At 31.9% G+C, this 22,339-nt stretch overlaps 1 protein-coding gene across 1 annotated transcript; it reads left to right on the top strand.

Annotated features, from left to right (window-relative positions):
• The first annotated feature begins 17 nt into the window (after positions 1-17).
• On the top strand, positions 18-22,288 carry LOC139513155 (protein sidekick-1-like). The gene is made up of 12 exons (XM_071301431.1): positions 18-77; positions 1,567-1,803; positions 12,938-13,397; positions 14,184-14,474; positions 15,210-15,494; positions 16,058-16,144; positions 16,836-17,168; positions 17,895-18,188; positions 19,077-19,388; positions 19,748-19,768; positions 20,993-21,125; positions 22,066-22,288. Exons 3-12 carry the CDS (start codon positions 12,962-12,964, stop codon positions 22,184-22,186), a joined length of 2,313 nt encoding a protein of 770 aa, XP_071157532.1. The 5' UTR covers positions 18-77; positions 1,567-1,803; positions 12,938-12,961; the 3' UTR covers positions 22,187-22,288.
• The last annotated feature ends 51 nt before the right edge of the window (positions 22,289-22,339 follow it).

The following is a 22,339-nucleotide window of genomic DNA, read 5'->3' as shown; positions in this document are numbered from 1 at the left end:
GTCATTTGTATCGTACGACATGATTCATCGTTTGAATTTGGTTGAAAAACTAATACTAAACATATTGTTGTATCTAGGCAAGTGGATACTAAACATTTAAAAAGAGAAAGGGTTGTATATGTTCTGACGAATATCGTGAATTAAAATGTAGTCAAATTATCCGGGGCGGGGGGTATTTTGTTTGAGCTACTGCAACATCTTTTAAAGACAAAGTTTTATAATTCAATCAAATATGGTGCTTTGAAGTCACGATCGCAAATATATTTGCTGCAATCGTGCCATAAAAAAAAACTCTTTGAATGTGAAATTGGGGAAACAAATATATAGGAAAATTCATGTACATATCAATTTCTGTTAGAGTGGGGCGCTCATATTCGCCGTTTTATGATTTTGAGGTGTAAAAACTTCAAAGGATGGTTGAAATGGAAGAAATATGCCGTTAAATTATATTTTTATAACAAATATGATTATTTTTGAAAATGAGACTAAATTTCGGCACAAATTAACAATAGGAAATGAAAAATCATTCACTTTTATCATACATTTTGGTTTTAAGCTTCTCGTTAATGATATAGATATCAAGATCCAGGAAAGGGCAGTGTACATTGTTAGCACTATTTTCATTTAAAGTTAGTTCTACAGGATAAATCTCGTCATTATTGAGAACAAATATATAATCCAAATATCTAAAAGTATCATTTAATTTTTGTATCAGACGTAGTTTCGATGGGTCTTTGCTGATTTTAATAAATAAATTTTAACTCACAACAATACAGAAACAGGTCTGCAATAAGTGGTGCACACACTGGACACTACCATTATATAAAATTTGGAATACAAAATATATAAAATTACGAAAAGGAGGCTTTTATACTTTAAGGACCACTAGGTCAGAATAAATAAAACAAACAGTAAAAGTGGAAAAACAAATGGGTTTTGATTAAACAATTCAAATTCATTACTTATCAACAGCTGAAGTCGATTTTTGTTCAATTTTAATCTAAGCTGAATATATACATCCATAAAAAACAACAAAACCAACTGAAAAAATATAATGTAAAAAATTGAGGGACTAAAATAAATCTAGACATACATTTTTAAAATATGATAGTTTTTCTTCACTCTGCTTGTTTCAATATTTTTTAAAGGTAATTATAATTTCAGTATTATATAGTTATAATATGCTAAATATATAGTTGCATGCAATCATTTGGAACATTTAATTCAGCGACTCAACAATACTTTTATTGTTTAAACAACATGTCGAACGGAAGTGTATACTATCAAAAACAGGTAACGAAAATCTATAATGTTAAAAACAGGTAAAATTTCATTATTTAGGTGCAAAGAACTGTCAAGGTTTCACATTGGGCATATATGTAACATCAGTGAAAGTTAATATCGTAACAGTAACAAACACATCATTATGTACGATATGTTAGTTAACTGCAATCTTCTTTAGAAACAGTTTTGTTAAAAAGCACGACACGGAATACGATAAATTTTACGAAGTAATTGACTTGTATTTTAAAAGCAAAAAAAAAAAAATACGGTAACATTTTTCAGATTTTCTCAGATGAAAAATAATGTCTACGCCGATAATGAATACTATCACAAAAGAGGAGACGTCAGACACGATTGACGTTAGTGAACTGGAGAATTTTACAGATGATGAGTTACTGAAAACACTACAAAAGCTGGAACAAGAAAAAGAACTTTTATCACAGCAGCAATTACTTAAAGAAATAAATAAACTTCAAAATGAGATAAAGATCCATGAAAAGCAAAAGAAGAGAGTATTAAGTAAGCATTTAATACCGTGAATTTAGAATATAAAAACAAAAAATAATCTCAAATATGCTTAATTTATATAGATATTTCGATAAACAGAATCATTCTTGGTATTGTAATGGTTTCGAATAACCACAATGTGAAACGGTATTCTAACTGATGATACATTTGAAAATAAAGAACCATTTACTCTGAAACATTCACATTTTCATTTTGTTATATAACACAATTACTTTCGTGATTAGAAGTTTTTGAAAAGATTGAAAAAAACATATCTCCTGAATAATAAAAATGATACTCGTCTGTTTCTTTTAATTTCTCCTGGTCACGGCACCAAAAGTCTAGACGATGAACATATAAGCGAGACAGATTTAACAAACCAAGAACTAATAGACGAGTTGACCATCGATGAATTATCTGAAAGACTAGAAGCGCTAAAGATACAAAAAGATGATTTTTCAAATAAAAAATTGCTGGAAGAGATCGAGGCTCTTCAGAATGACATACAACGACTTCAAACTGACACTGACTTCAAAGAAACTAGAAGTAAGAATATACTAACAAATACGTAAGTTTAATATTAAGATATATATATGTATATATCCCGACGAGGGAAGAACAAAAATTTGCGAAAGCAAATTTACAGATCTAACGTTGTTGGGTTGCTGTTTAGACGAGTTGTATATATATATATTTATAATAATCGACACTGACGAAGGCTATTTGCTTAGCCAAAATATTTGTCAACACAATTTAATAACAACATCTTCGTATAATACCATCTTATATTAGTACCGTTGTGTAATCGACACAAAAATGATAGGACGAAAAACATATATTCTTTATGACATAAATGCTTGAAAGTACCCATTTTTAGTAGATAACTTATTGACTATCTTTAAAGGAATTAACAACACTGTAAAGACAGACAGACTTTTCAGTATCTTAGAAATTTGTTTTTCTGAAATATACATTTACACATTTGCAGGCCGAAACGATACTACTTGGCATAAAAAATTCAAACTTAATGTTTTGAGGGTGGGTTTAGACTCTTGTATGAGAAACGTTTGCAAAAGGTCTGCATTTCAATGCGATTGGGGTATTATATAATATTTTTTTTTATTCCAATCTAAATAATTAACTCATTTGTGAAAATTCAATGTTTTGCAGTCCTAGCAAGAGATGCAGTGGCAGTTTATGCTTTATCTCCAACTGAAATAGAGGTACGATGGGATAATTTACAGTTTGGCGAAGTTGAATCTTACACAGTGTTCCATAAACCTGTTACGGAAGATGATAATGCGTATGTGTCAGTAACTCTAAACGGAACTGTCGATTCCTGTATTATATCGAAACTCGAAAGAAATACGACATATCACATTAGGATGGAAGCAGAAGGTTCAGACAAATCAGAAATTAAAACAGATACTGTTGAAGTGACAACGTTCAAATCAGGTTAACAAGTATTCAATAAAATATTAAATGCCATTTATCAAGTTGTACTAAATTAATCAAACGTTTTATCCAATTCTTCATATTTTTTTACTGTATCTTCATGCACAATTTTAATATTTACACCCTGTACTCTTTGATGATATAAGTCACTTTTTGATATACATATTGTATTTTGTTAGATTGTCATTATAAATTATATATTTTAGTCTCGGGATTTGTTCTTATCTTGGCGAATTACCAAGATTTCCAGCTTAAAGCGTTGTCTAATATAGAAGGAACACTATCACATGTTGGTAAGTTCTTACTCCTATATAGTACCCAATTGCATAATTACACAGAATTAATATAATGAGTATACTCTAATAAATGATTATAGGCATGCAACATATTAACAGCACATGCATTGCTACATAACTTTCGATTCAAACAAAAAATTCTCTGAAACTGATACTATCAAGATGCTTGATTTATTGATTGACAACATATTTGTTACGTTCGGAGGACGTGTTTTTCAACAGACTGTCGGCATTCCAATGGGAACAAACTGTGCCCCTCTACTTGCCGACTTGTTTCTTTATTATTATGAGGCTGATTTCATGCAGGAACTTCTTAGGAAGAAAGATAAGAAGTTAGCAATATCCTTTAACTCTACTTTCCGCTATATAGATGATGTTCTTTCACTAAACAATTCAAAATTTGGTGACTATGTGGAACGCATCTATCCCATCGAACTAGAGATAAAGAATACTACAGATACAGTTAAGTCGGCTTCATATCTTGACTTACATCTAGAAATTGACAATGAGGGTCGGTTGAAAACAAAACTTTACGACAAAAGAGATGATTTCAGCTTTCCAATTGTGAACTTTCCATTTCTAAGTAGCAACATTCCAGCCGCACCTGCATACGGGGTATATATCTCCCAATTGATACGATATTCCCGTGCTTGCATTTCCTATCATGATTTTCTTGATAGAGGGTTGCTGCTCACAAGGAAGCTATTAAACCAAGAGTTCCAAATGGTGAAGTTAATTGAAATCATCCCTTCGTAAATTTTACGGACGCCATCACGAGTTGGTTGACCGTTTTGGAATAACCGTTTGACAAATGATATCGGATATGTTCCTTACGTCGTAACTACAATTCCCTTCCCTTTCATGAATGTGACCTACCAAATTAGACTATTTACCGGATTAAAATTTTGTAATCACATAAGCAACACGACGGGTGCTACATGTGGAGCAGGATCTGCTTACCCTTCCGGAGCATGTACCTGAGATCACCCCTAGTTTTTGGTGGGGTTCGTGTTGTTTATTCTTTAGTTTTCTATGTTGTGTCATGTTTACTATTGTTTTTCTGTTTGTCTTTTTCATTTTTAGCCATGGCGTTGTCAGTTTGTTTTAGATTTATGAGCTTGACTGTCCCTTTGGTATCTTTCGTCCCTCTTTTCAGTAGGAACAAATACCATACAGGAAGGTCCAGGAGAAAATTTGAACTAGAGATATTTGACGATCTCATATATTGATAACCTGTCATATGTGAAACGTTACATTTTTCTATATTTCGAAACTTTTGCACATTTACATATAACCATTGTCCATTTTATGCGTTTTAAGGCATTAAATAATCCAGCAACTTAGAACAAGGCTGATGAGAAAAAAGCGCATGCTATCGATATCTTATAATTTTTATGACAGCGTAAAACAGTAATAAGTCTAAACAACATATCATTTTAGAATGATATCAGTTATTGAAAATTGCTTTAATATATCACTACATACAATATTCATTTAGAATGATCTCATTTTGAAAATGACTTTAAAAGTTACAGTGCAATCGAAGTCTCGAAGAAGTTGATGTTTTTTAATGCCCAACCTACGGTAGTAGAGGGCATCATGTTTTATGGTATGTGCGTCCGTTCGTCCGTCCGTTCGTCTGGTTTTCCGTCTGTCACGTTTTAGTTTAATGTTTTTTTGGTCAAGGTGGGTTTTGACGACGTTGGAGTCCAATCAACTTGAAACTTAGTACACATGTTCCCTATGATATGCCCTTACTAATTTAATGTAAAATTAGACTGTAAAAATCATTTTTTTTACCCCAATTTCACGGTCCACTGAAGATAGAAAATGATAGTGCGAGTGGGGCATCCATGTACTATGGACACATTCATATTTTTGATAAAGCACAACAGGAGTTTTAGATTTTGTAATCAAAGATGCGACGATTTGCTTGTTTTACATCAATTGGACTCAAATGAGACTCCTTCACAGAGTCATCTCCTCTAGGTCAAGGTATTTTAACTTCCGTCAGTTCAATTGTTCCAATGAAAAAATACAATGACTACTATTGTTCTCTTTGTAGTCCATTCACTGATACCTTTAAATTTCTTCTAATATTCTAAGCAAAAAATATCTTCTAAGTATATAACTTTATTCTAATTAAAGTATACTACTTTCTATCTTAATCTGTTACAGAGTCATTGAAATCAACCTTTAAAAATTTACATTTTGAAGTCAAGTTAGAGGAAAATTTAACAGGTGCAAAAATGATTGAGTCGATCCAAAGTCACAGAGAATGGTTGGACCGAATTGGAATAGACTGCTTTATTCTGGTACTAGCCAGCTACAAATACCATGGGTACATATTTGGGATTGATGGAGGTGTACTAATAAGCAGATTAATAGATTGTTTGAAATATGATATTAACACTGATTCCACGGATGCCCAAGGAAAACAAAGAATTGTGTTGATAGATACTGCCAAAATTAAGGAAGAAACAATACAGGAACTTGATGGTATTTATCCTAGTACATACAATTAATATAGATTGTAAATAAAAGTAAAACGTGCAATGCTCATTTCTCAATAAACTCTACTCAAAGCTGAAGTAAGAAGGATCTGACTGTTCTGTGTCGACATTTTTATATGTATGCTTACAACTGTTTTATGTAATTTTAGATTTTTGTAATGTCACACTTTAGTAATGAAGGTTATTCAGAAAACATATTTCCGGAAACGAAACGCGGAAGATACCAGAGATATCTAAACTAAAAAGTCGAAAACATACTTGCTACGCCATGACAAAAAAAAGAAGACGACGAAAAAACAAGCAACAATCTACCAGACACTACACAGAAAATTCAAGACTGAAAAAAACACTTATTATAACACACCAACAAATACCGGGGTTGGTTATCCGGATATGGATAACGGTAAAACAACTCGTGGTAGCGTTAATAAAATTTCGAAGGGAACTTTACCAACCTTACCACTTGGTATTCCTGTTTAAAATATCTCTTTGTAAGCAGCAACCCTATTCCAAGGAAAACATGATGGGAAACGCAAGCTATAAACTATCGTATTAACTAGGGGACATTTACTCCATATACACTCGCAGCTATGAAATTGTTTCTTTTGTTAGCAAAGTTTTGTTCTTATCCGATTTTTATTTTTAATTTCTAGATGTAAGTCAATATATGAAGCTGAAATGTATATGTGGTATCCTTTATATTGAGTTCGAAGCTGAAACAGTTATATATGTATGTTGCAATGGTGTTTGCTTTTGGTTGCATTTCAGTGTTCTGTTGTTTCCTTGTTTTCCTCTTATAGTTTATGTGTTTCCCACGGTTTTAGTTTGTAAACCGAATTTGTTTTTCTCTCAATCGAGTTATGACTTTTGAACAGCGGTATACTACTCTTGCCTTTATAAAAGAATCCAATCGCAAAAAGTTGTAAAATTACATACTCAAGACTGTTAAAAATCATCTACAGCCAGTTTCCATGTTTGAAATGTTAAATTATTTTCTACAAATATAAGTAGCACTTATTTTCGGTGCAATATATTGAAAATGAAGATATATGAATGATATACGTTTTTTCCTAATGTAATGATGATAAAGAATTTAAATAGATAAATCAAAATACATGTTTAAAGTAATTACTGCTTCAGAGCCTGCAATTTTTTTTTGTAGCTTTATTGCTGCATACTTGAGGTATTACCCTTATGACTGTTAGGTGCAGTGGCATTGTTTTATGGAAATGTTGTTATTTTTAATGATTTGAAAACTATCTTACAGACTCAAACCAACCAAGAAATGTTAAAGTTCGATACATCGATCCAACTAGTGTTGAGTTTTCATTCCAACACCCAAAACTCTCAGAGTTACAAGTCAGTCGATTCGTAGTTGCTTTAAATGATGGAGAAAAGACAAAAATGAAGTATATAAATGCAGAACATACAAAAGAATCTTATATATGTGAACTCGGTAAACTGAAAAGTAATACAGAATATAAATTTGAAGTGTTTGCATCATATCCAGAACATAATGGCCAAGCAGTCAATGGAATAATTAAAACGAGTAATAAAGGTAAATGTTACAAAAATAAAAGCCAGATAACTTTTCGAATATGAATTATTAATACGGAGAAAGTATGTTGCTTAAGCATTCGCGTATTTGATGAAGGTTGAAGCAAACAAAATAAAAAAGCAGGACTCATAAAGTAAAGGTTTTTTATTTACTAGTATTATCTCTGATATACTTCTTTTTTTTCCAGAATCTAATTGTCCTATTGCATTTGGACTTGAGTTGATTTCTCAATCACAGATCTATGCCTTTTGGAAACAATCATCCACAGATAACTCTGACAATCTATTGTATCATATATCATACAAACCAATAGACCAGGAAGAATTCGAAGGAACAACTGTATCCTATCCATGTCATGTATTTGATAATTTGAAACAAAATACTATGTATACGATCAAAATCTCTTCAGTAAAGAGGGACAAAAACAATGTTGAATATAGTGATCCAGCTGAAGTGTCGATAACAACACCAAAAGATGGTGGGTTTATCTATCTATTTGTTTTAAGCATCAGTTGTTGCAACTTTTGAATGTTTCCCTCTTATTACAAAATAAAGCTAATCACTAATTGAAAATAGTTGTATAAATTTAGAAAGTTATGTTATGTGGAAATGAAACACGCATTAGAAAACTGTAAGTATAAAACATCAACACTTGATGTCATATAAAAGATAAGCTCATCGAAAAAAAAACGAATTAAAATGTGTACCCCAGACGCGCGTCTACAAAAAACTCACTAGTGACTCTCCAATCAAAAAAAGTTTTTTAAAAAGGCCAAGTATAGTAGGATACTATTTTTCTATAAATTTGAAGATTAATATTAAGTATCATCACTTTTAAAATGTCGATTATATATATATATATATATAGGCATGTTTTTTTTTGTAGGTACACCAATAATAATGGCAGGTAAGCTTAAAGTTAAACTTACTGTTTCAAATGATATTCTTGCTAGTAGGTAAAGAGTATTTAGTGTTTTTAAGTACAAGTACTACAAAATCACAGCTACACTAGATCTTTCTGTTACATAAGCAGTTTATCAAAACACAATTTACACGTCTTAAGCAATCAAATATATTTGAGTATTTAAAATATTTATCTGTATACACATTGTTTGTAAGATGAACGAAAGGTAACGGAAACCGATTAAAAGGTAATGCATATTTAAACAGCAAGATGAGAACAATAACATGTTTTTATTTGTTTCACTTAAAGTATACATCACAAGTAGATAAGTAGAACTCTAGAATTGAATGCAAATACAAATGTTGTATCGAGATTCTTATAACAAATATCGGATAAAGAGAGACGAAAGAGAGGCGAAAGATATGAAAGGAACCATCAAAGATCCATCAAACTCAGAAGATGAAAACAACTGTCAATGCCATGACCAATATAAAACCGACAAAAAGACACAAAACCTGTAATATCAGTGTGTACTTCTCTCTCGGATAATAATGTACATATTACATTCCACTTTTTAGACTCGTCAACAACACATATTTTGGGTGAACCACATTTCATGATAGCTACTGCTAATGGTCCATTTGTCTCTCAGGAGTCCCCATCGTTTCTTGGCTGTTTCGCAAAACATCTACTCAAAAAGCACAACAGGTATGATTTATCACTGTATTACAGTACCGGAATTTTCGATAGTGTTACTAGCTTTTATTTCTAAGTTATGAGATCACAATAAGCAATAAGCATTTTTAGAGAATCGAAGTGAATGCGTAAATTCACAGGACAATACAGAGATGCGACAACCAAAACGAGGGTTTAGTGTTCAATTATTGACCCAAGACTATTAAGACAACAATTAACATTTGAAACTTAAGCTTCAATTTGAGAATGAAAACTAGGGTGATATTTGATGCTTTGAGATTCGTATGCAATAGCCTGTTAAACTACTAGTATAAAATATCAAGAATACAACACTTTAAGACAATAAGTCTTTGAACACTGGGAGATTGACATCAATATCATATGACGAAACCAACCTCTATCTAGTATTATAGCTTTTACCGAACAGCTTGAAAAAACTGCAGTAAGAAACGACTAGATTTGTCAAAAAAAAATTTTGATTCGAGCGTCACTGATGAGTCTTTTGAGGACGAAACGCAGCGTCTGGTTAAATACAAAATTTCAATCCTTGTATATATGATTAGTTTATTAAATGATTGACTAATTATAAAATGCTAAGTGTGAAAAGTAGGATTTTGTTGAGATTTAGAATTGGGAAATTCATAAATGGAAAATTCAAATAATCACTATATAGTTTTCAATTATGAATGCAAAAATGAGGCAAAAGATACCAAATAAATATTCAAACTCGCATTGAAAACTAATTGACAATGTCATAGCAAAACACAAAAACAAAGAATGTGAAAACAACAGTACACAAAACACACAATAGACAACTAAATACTAAGGAACACGAACCCCAAACAAAAACCGGGATAATCTGAACGTATACCGGTAGTTGATTGATAATCATTGAGGTATTAATCCTTGTTTGTTATGTCAGCAGTAGGTTTCCGTTTTTTTTTCTAAAAATATATATTTTAATTCTTTTTGTGTTAAAACTTGACATAATGTTTGTCTGTTCATTATATTTCAGGTTTGACATAACGTCCATAATACAAGATGTAAGAAATGAGCTGATTTATACATCCGATAGATATGAAATGCCGATACTATCATCGACACTGAACACAGCATTATTTCTTGGAGGTTCTCAAATGATGAAACTTGCTGAACATGTTAATGATAAACAAAATGAAGATGAAGGAAACTAAATTTTTAAGTCATAACTATATGATATACCTTTTCTGTGAATTGTATCAAGTTCATTTTTACCTAGAAAATTCGGAAGTTTGAATCATGATTCTATATTCATGTATTGACTCGTGTAATCCAACTTGTTATCAGAATAAACTTCGAAACTAGAAGATAGAAATGGCGGCCGAAAAGAAATGAATTAAAAATAATTCTATGTTAATGATTGTTATTTTTTTTATTTCTATGATTTCCATGAAGTTTAAACAAATTATATGCAGAGGTGTGTTATTTTTTTATTTTTATGGACTGACATCCCCGGAACACCAGGATAGACACACCTTTGATCTGAAGCGGAGTATTAAAATGGTCACTTTCCAATCTACAAATGGAAAAATTGTATTTTACATCGTCTCTCTGATATTTGTTTTATCTGTCAGCAATGTGAGGTTCGAATATATATTTAGGTCGCGTTGTTTAAAAGGTCGTAGTTATTGATATTACCACCGAACAAGGTCCGGTAATTTTAAAACGAAGAGCATCAATGACAGCGCTGCTCCTAAACAAGGGAAATTTTGCATTAGATACCACAATAATTTCGTATAAAAGCGTAACTAATTCGAATTCAGTCAAACAATCGCGAATAAAAGACGACGCGAAAATTTCCTAGTAAATAGCACTCGAGAGAGCGTTAGGTAATGACAGGAATCATTAAAAACAGACCATCCACAATTTTGAAGTAATACTGGATTCCAATTCATGTTATACAATTTTTATTGTGTCACTAGTGATTGTTGTCTTAGTCTTATAGTTCATTATATCAAATCATTCATGCAAATTATCAATACGACAGTAACCGGATGTCTGAAAATTCATATATATATCACGATAGTATTAATGAACAATCTGTATAAATAAGATACCCTTGAAATCCTAAATTCTTACATGTGCTCGTGCAATATTGAACTGAAACTTCATGAAAAACATGAAAATGTTTGTTTTTCTGTCAGTTCTTTTTAACTGTGGTTGTCTTCGAATCGTCTATTTACCTTTCACATATTATCCTTTTTATGCCTCACCTAGGGGCATTATGTTTTCCGGTCTGTGTTTTCGTTCATCCGTCCGTTCGTCCTTTTGTCCCGCTTCAGGAAGTTCATGGAAGTTTTTGATGAAGTCCAATCAACTTGAAACTTAGTACACATGTTACCTATGATATGATTTTTTTAATTTTAATGCCGAATTAGAGTTGTGAACTTAATTTGAAAATTATAGTGCAAGTGGGGTATCAGTGTTCTATGGACACATTTTTGTTTCTTATCCGTGTTTGTACTTATACTTCGAGGTTTTGTTTTTAGCAATAACATGTTTCAATTCATCATAACGCATAATCAGTGTTAAACTTCTGAACTGTCTGAAACCTGAAACTTCTAGCAAATCTTCAGGGCAACAATGCTGTCGCATAAAAAAAATGGAAACTACACTTTATAAATGTCATTCGTTTGAAGCACTTGTCTAGATTTATATGCATCAGAAACGCTCAAAGCCGAATATTTGAGTGCCAAAGATGTGTTAGATTCAGACGGGAAAAAATCATAGTACGAAAGTGCCATTTATGAAAAATATGCATTTTAAAAAAGAATTTTTAACACTAAGTTTGAATTAAAGTACTCATATCTCCAAAGACAAATTTGAATTTTGATTATTTAAACTAAGAAATGCCCCTGTTTAAAATTTACAATTTCAAAATGACATTTGTCCCTTTCAATTATACAAAATGGGGTAAACTCCGTCCTTTTTTGAATTGATTAAGATTGTAAATTTGTTATAAAACAAAGAGAGGCGAAAGATACCAAAGAGATATTCAAACCAGTAAGTCGAAAATAAATTGACAACGCTTTGACTGATTAAAGGTCAAACAATAGTACATAAACACAACAAAGAAAATCAAAACTGATCACAATATCCCCCACAAAGATTGTGGGTAATATCAAGTGCTCCGGAAGGGTAAACAGGGGACGGGATATCATTATTAAAATGTTAAATGGTTCTTTCCTTTTATAATTTGATCGGTAAAATTGCTTTCAGCTGACTCGTCGATGAAACAATGAACAAATATCGTGATTTAGTTAAATAATACCAAAAATTTCTTATACAAGTATATCACGAATGACCAGGTACATATTAAACAAAAAACTTTGACGATATCCAGGATAATCCCCTATATTATTTGGCATTGGTACCTTTGAGTAATGTCAACCATTATCTTAAAACAAAGTACAAAAACTTAATGACTTTGGCACATTTTTGTCTATTTTTAGTATATTATATTTTCATTTTAAGTATGAAACTAAATCTGTTTAACTGAAGGTATGCTCACACAATCAATAAACGAAATCGAATCGTTTCAAATCAATGCATAGTTAAAGTATAGTTCAATAAAAACAATTTTTGTTTTGTTTTTTGACATGGGTAAATAAACAAAGCAAACAGCAATAAAGTGTGACAAAGACTAATATATAATTACAAACTACTTTAATAAGCTCCTTTTTAGGTATACTGCTTATAGTGTTAAAAAATGGAAAACGAAAAAGCAACATCTAATGACCATACAAAAGAGGATGATGACGAAAATCCAATGAAGACTGAAACAAATATATCACCAGAAATATCACCAACCGAGAAACGAAACAACAAAGAGGAAGAGGACAATCAGCTTAATCTAAAGGTTGAACCAACTTCAAATACATTAGCACGTATTCCAGAGAGTGACAGAAATAGGGCAATAGGGAATGTGACCATTAACGAAAGTACCAAGCAAAGCAAAGGAGCCACTACAACTAGAGACGAACTTATTCTGAAGATAGAACAACTTGAAAATCAGAAGAAAGCTCTTAGACAAAAACAACTGATAAAAGAAATCCAATCATTACAATCAGAAGTACAAACAAACGTTCAAGAAGATTTAAAAACTAATTCATTCGGAACAAATGACGTACCGAATGTTTCCAACAGTATGTATTCCATAATGTGTTAATACAGAAATATAACAAATTTTAACAAATTTACAAATCTTTCTTGCAAAATATGGTAAGGAAAATGTATGTGATTCAAACGATTGTCCTTAAGTTATTATAGGGCAATAGTATTTTGACAATTGCTGTTGGGGTTATAGATTAACAGTCGGAATCCTTCGTGTATAAACGAACATTAAGTTACCTACAGAACTCATTACAGAAAAGTAACTAAAACATTACTGAGATTGATATAAAAGTCGGATATTTTAAAAAGGTACCAGATTATGAATATAGATATCAAATGTACCAGGATTATGATTTAGTACGCCAGACGTGCGTTTCGTCTACATAAGACTCATCAGTGACGCTCAGATCAAAATAGTTATGTAGCCAAACAAGTACAAAATTAGAGAGCATTGAGGACCCAAAATTACCAAAAGTTGTGCCAAATACGGCTAAGGTAATCTATGCCTGGGATAAGAAAATCCTTAGTTTTTCGAAAATTCATATTTTTTTAACAAGAAATTTATACAAATGACCATGTGATTGATATTCAGATCAACACCGAAGTGCTGACTACTGGGCTGCTGAAACTCTCGGGGACGAAACGTCCACTAGCAGTGGCATCGACCCAGTGGTGTGAATAGTTATCAAAGGTACCAGGATTATGATTTAGTACACCAGACGAAACGTCCACCAGCAGTGGCATCGACCCAGTGGTGTAAAAAATTATGGGTGTAATAACTGTAATATCGTTAGTTTTATTTTTTCATTTTATTCAAGGTGTAGCCCCTATGGCAACCGATATTTCAGCCCGGTCCAAAATTGATATGCAACTACAAGAATTAAATGAGAAGATAGAACAGACAAGTAAATATGTAGAGGAAAGAAAAAAAGCAGAGGATTTGTCTTCTCTTAATACAGAAGAGTTGCATACTAAAGTGCAAGAGCTTAAACACAGGAAGGAGTTGCTATCCAAATTTCGTCAGAAGGCGCAGGTTATATCTTTGATACAAGATTTACATACACAAGTGTCAGCTATGAAGGAGAACGTTAAAACTATAGAGGATAAAAGTAAGTACTTGTTATTTCGTTTTTCATTTTCTTAAATCTCCTCATCGTCAATTTGTATTGCCAAATATTTATGCAAATGTACCTTTGCATTTACGAATTTCTACACCCTTTGCCGTCAAATGTTTGTGTTTCGGCAGATTACCTACCCTGTGGTATGATATTTATGTTTGTTATTTTACTTTTAACACTGAAGGATTATCGGAAAACAGTTAATTTACCCTAATTCATCGATTTTATGCCCGATATTACTACTAGTTGTTTTATACTCCAGAATAAAAAAGTCGGCAATATGAAAAATTGTTTATAAAACATCTTTATTGTTAAGAATTGCTGAAATATCTAATTAATCAAAATAAGACTGAAGAAACCAAAGGGAAACTCAGATTCATAAATCGAATACAACCCACGAAACAACGACAAACAAAATAGAAATATTTACATATACGTTTTCAAATTACTGCAAAGAAAACTAAAAAAATAACAACAAAAACCCTACAAAAAACAAGGCTTCTCATGTGAATTGAAGTTACTGCAAAGATGAAATGATTGTAATGAAAAATTTGTCAGAATTTGTTTTTTAATTTTACTGCTGACTGACGCCACTAGTTAGATGTACCGATATAAAAAAAAATTTTTTTAAACTAAAATGTTTGATATAGTACAAGCACATAACGCACTTTAACTTAATTATTTCTTTTTTAAATTATGTTAATCGACTGTCATATCTTTATCTAGTTATTCCAAGTGATCGTCTCAAAGTGTATGCATTGTCACCGTCTGAAATAGATGTTTACTGGGATCCAGCGGACTATACAGATTTGAAGGCCTATACCTTACACTATAGAAAACAAACAGATGAAAATACAGTGTTCCATGTAGTACACCCAGATGCATCTTTGACTTCTTTTGTAATAGAGGATCTTAAACCAGGGACAACATATGATGTGAAATTAGAGGGCCTTGCAAACGAAGGATATCGAATAACTACTGAGTGTTCCCAAATAACAACATTCAGACCGGGTATGTAAAACATCGTTTGTCTATAATAAATCAAAGTTATGAAAAGAAATGCGGCGGGTTTCATCACATTACATTAAAAATGACATGTGCATTTTAATTATTACTAGTATGCGAATTATATTATAATAACAATATAACAAACACTGCTGGAAACAACAACATTCATCTTTTTCTGAACTGACTTTGTTGTTTTTTAAGTACAGTATACCTTGAACATTTTAGTCTCATAAAAAAATGTGTAGCACCAAACTATTTTGTAAATGTACTATCGAACGTGGAAAACAACGGCCTGATTACACATAAAACAAAAGATAAATTTTACGTACAACAACAAACGGCAATCCCTGAATTACAGACTTGGGCCAGGCACATACAGAATGTGGCGAGGTTTTAATTTTGTTGCATGAAAATAGAACGTTTTAGACGTATTATTTTTCATAATGAAAAATTATCAACTGGGATTTTTTTGAAATGTATGTTATAAGTAATGATCAACGACCAAGTAAATAAAAATATTTTCGAAAAATGAATATAATGATAACATAGAACTATTTGTGTTGTAGTAAATGGATTTGCGTTAATCATAGCAAACCATTCCAATTTCCAATTGTCTCATCTTACGAATCTAGATGGTATTCAAACAGATATATGTAAGTAAATTGATATAATAAAAAAGAAATGAATATGATAATTTTTAGAATCTATCAAAACTTTTTTTCTACGATTAACCCCTTCCATCCCAACCTCGAATTAATCTATCGACGACATCTTTTCCTTAAACAATGCTTTTTCTACAAAAATATGAATTGCAGATATAATTCCTTGTTTAAACTCATGAAACATCTTACTTTGTAAAGAATTAAACTGATTTCAATAACAAATAATATGTACAATACATTATCAAAATTATTATGGATTACATATTTGTTGAGTTTGGTGGTTTGATATTACAATAAACAATTGTAATAGGTACTAATTGTGCAACTCTACTGACCGACTTGTTTTGTATCAAATATGAAGCAGATTTTATGCAAAACCTACTACAATACAACAAGCAAAAGCACCATGCAAATTATATACTTGCCTGGCACTCAATAACCAGTATTTAAGTACGCGCATGCATCTCAATTTTGTTTTATAAATGAAGGATACTAGCAAACATAAAAGGATTGATACTTGTCTTGATCTTTTTTTATATAGATATTAATACATATATATGACTTTAAACTAGAATTATTTAAATGTTCCAATTGTATTCCATCTACCAAGTAGATTTTTTTTTTTTCATTTTCAATTGATTATTCAAAAGTTCTGTGTTATCTCAGTTTTATCATTTTTAAGTCAGCTTTAAAGAACAACTAGAAAGTTTTGGATTTGAAGTTTTGATCGAAGAAAATATAACTGGACTAGAAATAATTCAGGCAGTCGAAAAATACTCATCCCGCCTAGAGCAACAGGAAATTGACTGTTTTTTATGTGTTGTTACTGGGTACATGTATAATGGTAACGTTTATGGAACAGACGGAAAACCAGTTTTACTGAATAAAGTGTTTGAACCACTACGTGTTGCCGATAAGAAGGAACAAGACAAATGTGAAATCGGGGAAGGCAAAGTTAAACTTGTATTTGTTGATGCGTTTAAAGTACGTGAGCAAGTCATCGAAGAATTGGATGGTAAGATTCTGAGTTTTGTATTGAAGTAATTTTCAACTTCTTCTGCAGTTTCAATTCAGGTGGTGCATCTGGTATTTATATTAACATTTGTTCTCCCCTTCTTTAATGCAACTAAATTGTAAACATTATACACTGATTAGTCACACAGATTGCAACCCGACCATTTGAGGCTTTGACCAATTTCTGTTTTATCATGCGGCTGTATTCTAGCAGTAGCTGTGATCTCTTGGCTACGTTTTTGCAGATGGGATCAAATTTTTGAACGCGATTTAGAATTTTTACTATTTTCTCCATGTAGTAAGCTAACCATATTGGTGGCTGGATTAGGATATGGTTTACATTAACGATTTATAGTACAGATCGCTAAAGCGGAAGGTTTATGTTCGTGTGAAACTGGATATATCACATATTGTCTTTTTTTTTTTAAGAATGACAAGTAGACATTGCATTAAAACGGTATCAACTCTGCACAAAAAAGCAAGAATACGCATTAAATAAAGTGGAATAGTACAGGGTTGTCTTTTTTCATAGATATCCTATATGTTTACAGGATAATTTGATACTTAACTGAAATATTTGTTTTGTTAAAAATTAGAGGAAAATTCTCCAAAAAGAGCAAAACTTTAGCAAACCCCTTAATAATTCTTACTAGGGTTATGGTTCTATTTCTTTTCTGTTCATGAAATTTATGCAATTGACTCACTTAGTTCTGTGATTTTTTTTCAGACTCGTTACAACCAAGAGCAGTTCAGTTTCGATCGACGTCAAAGACAGTTTTAGAAGCTTCTTGGAAAAGACCAAAACTTACCAAAAGGAAGTTGAAGGACTTTAAGTTATTACTACACAATACTTTCACATCACAAATAAAACATGTACCCTTTAATCAACAAAACGATAGTTATTCCTGCAAATTCGATAAACTAAATTCTAATACTGAATATAACCTGGAAATTTCAGCTGATTTTGAAGACGGCTATTCTGGAAAGCCAGTGAAAGCCACATTGACAACGTTTCAACCACGTAAGTGAAAAACTAAATATAAAGGTCAAACTAAGAAGTGGTAGCAACACAATTAATAGTATAATTAACTTAGTAATATTACAGATATACATCATAATTTTTATAAAAAGGCAATTCATTGCACTGCATAATGCAGGATTATCTTACAATATTAAGTATGGAGATGTGGTATGTTTACCAATAAGACAACTATTTTAAGATCCAACTGATGTTGATTAGAGCAAAAATAGATCTCCGTACGGTCTTTTTTGTTCACACACCGTTGTCAAGACAATGTAATTGTATGCTTCTGTTATACAAGTGAGAGGTTTATCTAGCTATAAAACAAGGTTTAATCCATTATTTACTACATGAGAAAAAGCCTGTACTAAGTCCGACGGTTGTTATTCATTCGTTTGATGTGTTTGAGCTTTTGATTTTGACATTTAACTACGGACATTCTATTTCGAATTTGGTATTTTTGTTATTTTACTGTTCAAGATGAGCAATATCACTGTATCTGTGAAAGAATATAGAAAAAAAAATTATTTACTCATTACGTTAAAAGATTAATTTATTGAAATCTAAAACATCAACATCACTAAGTCACAAGTGTGCAAACGAGGACGGATGCACACAAAAGAAATATTGACGTCTAAGAAGGAAAAGTACTTATCAATGATTAATAATTTATCAATTAAATAAAATACTGAGTTTTGTCATAAACTAAAGTTTGTGAAGGTAAGGTGATATTTACGTTAAAACCGGCAAGTTATTAAAATAAACGAACGATATAACCTTCTTTTAAAACTTACTAGACTACTTCAAAGGAAAAAATTAGTGGTGGAAAAGACTGCTTTTTAATCCAACTGTTGAACGATCTTTATAAGCCTTCGCATCTTTTTTCAGAATTTATGCAGCCTAGAAAGCTCTCAGTAGAAGCTGTATCGTCTTCTCAAATCTATGTCTACTGGATACCACCAAAACCTGAGTCCCGGTCAGTTCTGGGTTATAAAGTGTCAATCAGGGATCAAACACACGAAGAGTATAGTCAGAAGATGACAACGTATACGTGTATTGTGTTTAACGATCTAAAGGAAGGCACAGAGTATAATATATCTGTGACAACGATTGTAGAGGGGAAAGTTATTGACATTGAAACTGAAGTCAGAGACGAAGAAAGTATGCCAGTATATATTGATATAACAACACTAGCAGACCGTAAGTTGTGAAAATGAATAAGAATGATAATGAAAATATCGGAAAAAGAAAAGAGTTATGCTTGTACTTGTATCACATCATTATACAAAAACTGCCATTAGTATCTGATAACCAAAGAAAACTTCACACACACACGAAACTATAATTAGGAATTATCTTGAATTTTCAAATAATATTATAAATATTTCTAAAAACAAATAATTGAATGTTCTCAAATTTAAAAAAAAATGCCTGGTAGTTTGACATCTTAAGTTAGTTGTCTATTTGATGTAATACATCAACCTTTGGGTAGTATATGCATGATATGGGATTTTCATAAATTAATTCATTTTTTAATCTTTAACTATATTTCCTTTTAGGAACGCCTTCAATGATGTCAGGTAAGTAATAACTCTTCATAAGTTTTAGAATTATATGTATGAATAGCAAGAGGCACTTAAACTGCCGCTGCATCAGAACTCGCAAGATAAGTGTTTCATGTTTCCCTGATTGTTTGAATATACATAGATTTGTTTAATTACATGAATAAAAGAGATTTGAACATTTTTTATCTACCTTTTCCACTACTTTTGACATCATGCAGGAACTTCTAAGAAGAAAGATAAGAAGTTAGCAATATCCTTTAACTCTACTTTCCGCTATATAGATGATGTTCTCTCACTAAATAATTCAAAATTTGGTGACTATGTGGAACGCATCTATCCCATCGAACTAGAAATAAAGGATACTACAGATACAGTTAGGTCGGCCTCATATCTTGACTTACATCTAGAAATTGACAATGAGGGTCGGTTGAAAACCAAACTTTACGACAAAAGAGATGATTTCAGCTTTCCAATTGTGAACTTTCCATTTCTAATTAGCAACATTCCAGCAGCACCTGCAAACGGGGTATATATCTCCCAATTGAGATATTCCCGTGCTTGCATTTCCTATAATGATTTTCTTGATAGAGGGTTGTTGCTCACAAGGAAGCTTTTAAACCAAGAGATCCAAATGGGGATGTTGAAATCATCCCTTCGTAAATTTTACTGACGCCATCACGAGTTGGTTGACCGTTATGGAATAACTGTTTCACAAATGATGTGGGATATGTTCCTTACGTCGTAACTACAATCCCCTTCCCTTTCATGAATGTGACCTACCGAATTAGACTATTTACCGGATTTGTTATCACATAAGCAACACGACGGATGCCACATGTGGAGCAGGATTTGCTTACCCTTCCGGAGCACCTGAGATCACCCCTAGTTTTTGGTGGGGTTCGTGTTGTTTAATCTTTAGTTTTCTATGTTGTGTCATGTGTACTATTGTTTGTCTGTTTGTCTTTTTCATTTTTAGCCATGGCGTTGTCAGTTTATTTTAGATTTATGAGTTTGACTGTCCCTTTGGTATCTTTCGTCCCTCTCTTACATAATACTGGATATTTATATATACTAATTTTGAAGATAAAACTTGTCAACCGATATTTTTTTTCTTCAGCTTATTTTTGTGTGTCAAAAATGTCTTTTAAGGTGTTTTGCTTTGTATATATAATGTATGTTACGTGCTTTGTTTGTGTGTGTATAAGGTATGTTACAATTGTTTGTTGTGTATTAATATAGGATCAACAGTTCAGTATTTATTGGAAGAACCTGACTTTTTTATTGCATCTGCAACTGCAACTACTGCATACAAGTCTTCTACGTCATCATTCCTTAATACTTTGAAGAGGCATCTTGAAGAAAAATACGAAAAGTATGTTTTCTTCATTTTACTAGTAAGGTGTTATTTCAAGCTATAACATTGGGATCGGAAAGATAAAGAAGGAAAGTTATGATAGGGAGAAAATAGCATAAATCTTATTTTATTTCCCTTTCAGAACAGAAGCTATATCATATTAAAATAAACGACCACCAAATGATGAAATTAATTGTTTTAGAAGCTTTCCCAGGCGTCTATTTCCATTTTAATGTATAAATCACTTTTAGACAGTTTACAACATAATTACATCAAAGATCTAAAGAATAGATAGAAGTAAATGTGGTATGAGTGCCAATGAGACAACTCGCCATCCAAGTCAAAATTTGTAAAATGTAACCATTATAGGTCTAAGTACGGTCTTCAGCAATGAGCCTTTTCTCACACTAAACAGCAAGCTATAAACAACCATAACCTTTAACAAAATGCCGCCAAATAAAATAATGAAAACAGGTAAATGAAAATAAGGTATCCCGTATAAATGGAGAACGGAAATCTATAAGTTAATTAACTCGGGTTCGGCTGCACGAGACACACTAGCGGGGTGAAAACATTTGAAAGACCAAACTTGATTAAACATCATCAATAAAGAAAAAAAAACTATAACTTTTTTAAGGCCATCTTAGACCTAAGTGTTTCAACAAAATATAAATTTAAGCTGTAATTATACAGAAAATGAACGTATCAATGACACACTGAGCGAACACAGAAGTCATGAATAAAGAATGTTGAAACTTCCACCAGCAGTAGCATCAATGCAGTGTTTGTAAAATCTCTTCAAATATACCAGGCTTATGAAGTCGGGTTCGTACGCACTTCAATTATAATCGTGCGTTATTTTACTGATAACATTTTCCAACATAACATGCTCAAATTTAGAATCGAATTTGTCCGCTTTTATTTTCAAGACCTTTGTTTTTGCATTATATTTTTTCAGGAAAGATATACAAAGTATAGTCGAAGATGTCAAGAAGGAAGTAATATGCTCATTGGACAATTATGAAATTCCTCAGTCTGTAACGACATTGCGTTATCCCGTATTTCTCGGAAAGGTTTAAAGTTCATTTATGTTTACGTAAACGCTCATCATATTAAAGAAAATTTTGAAAAGTAACCTTGTTGTGGTCCGAATATTTGATAAATCTTTTTTGCTCCCAACAAAAGCCAACTATAGTCATTGAATGTAGCAAAAAACAACAAAAACTACTTAT

The sequence above is a fragment of the Mytilus edulis genome, chromosome 2 (assembly GCF_963676685.1).
Source record: "Mytilus edulis chromosome 2, xbMytEdul2.2, whole genome shotgun sequence".
Lineage (NCBI taxonomy): Eukaryota > Metazoa > Mollusca > Bivalvia > Mytilida > Mytilidae > Mytilus > Mytilus edulis.
The sequence above is the reverse complement of the archived record's forward strand: the minus strand, read 5'-3'. Positions and strand labels throughout refer to the sequence as shown.

Coding starts and splice junctions, on each gene's coding strand:
- LOC139513155 (XM_071301431.1), top strand. CDS start 12,962: ATGGAAAACGAAAAAGCAACATCTAATGACCATACAAAAGAGGATGAT. Junction 15,495..16,057: donor AATAACAACATTCAGACCGG/GTATGTAAAACA, acceptor TTTGTGTTGTAG/TAAATGGATTTGCGTTAATC. Junction 17,169..17,894: donor AGTCATCGAAGAATTGGATG/GTAAGATTCTGA, acceptor ATTTTTTTTCAG/ACTCGTTACAACCAAGAGCA.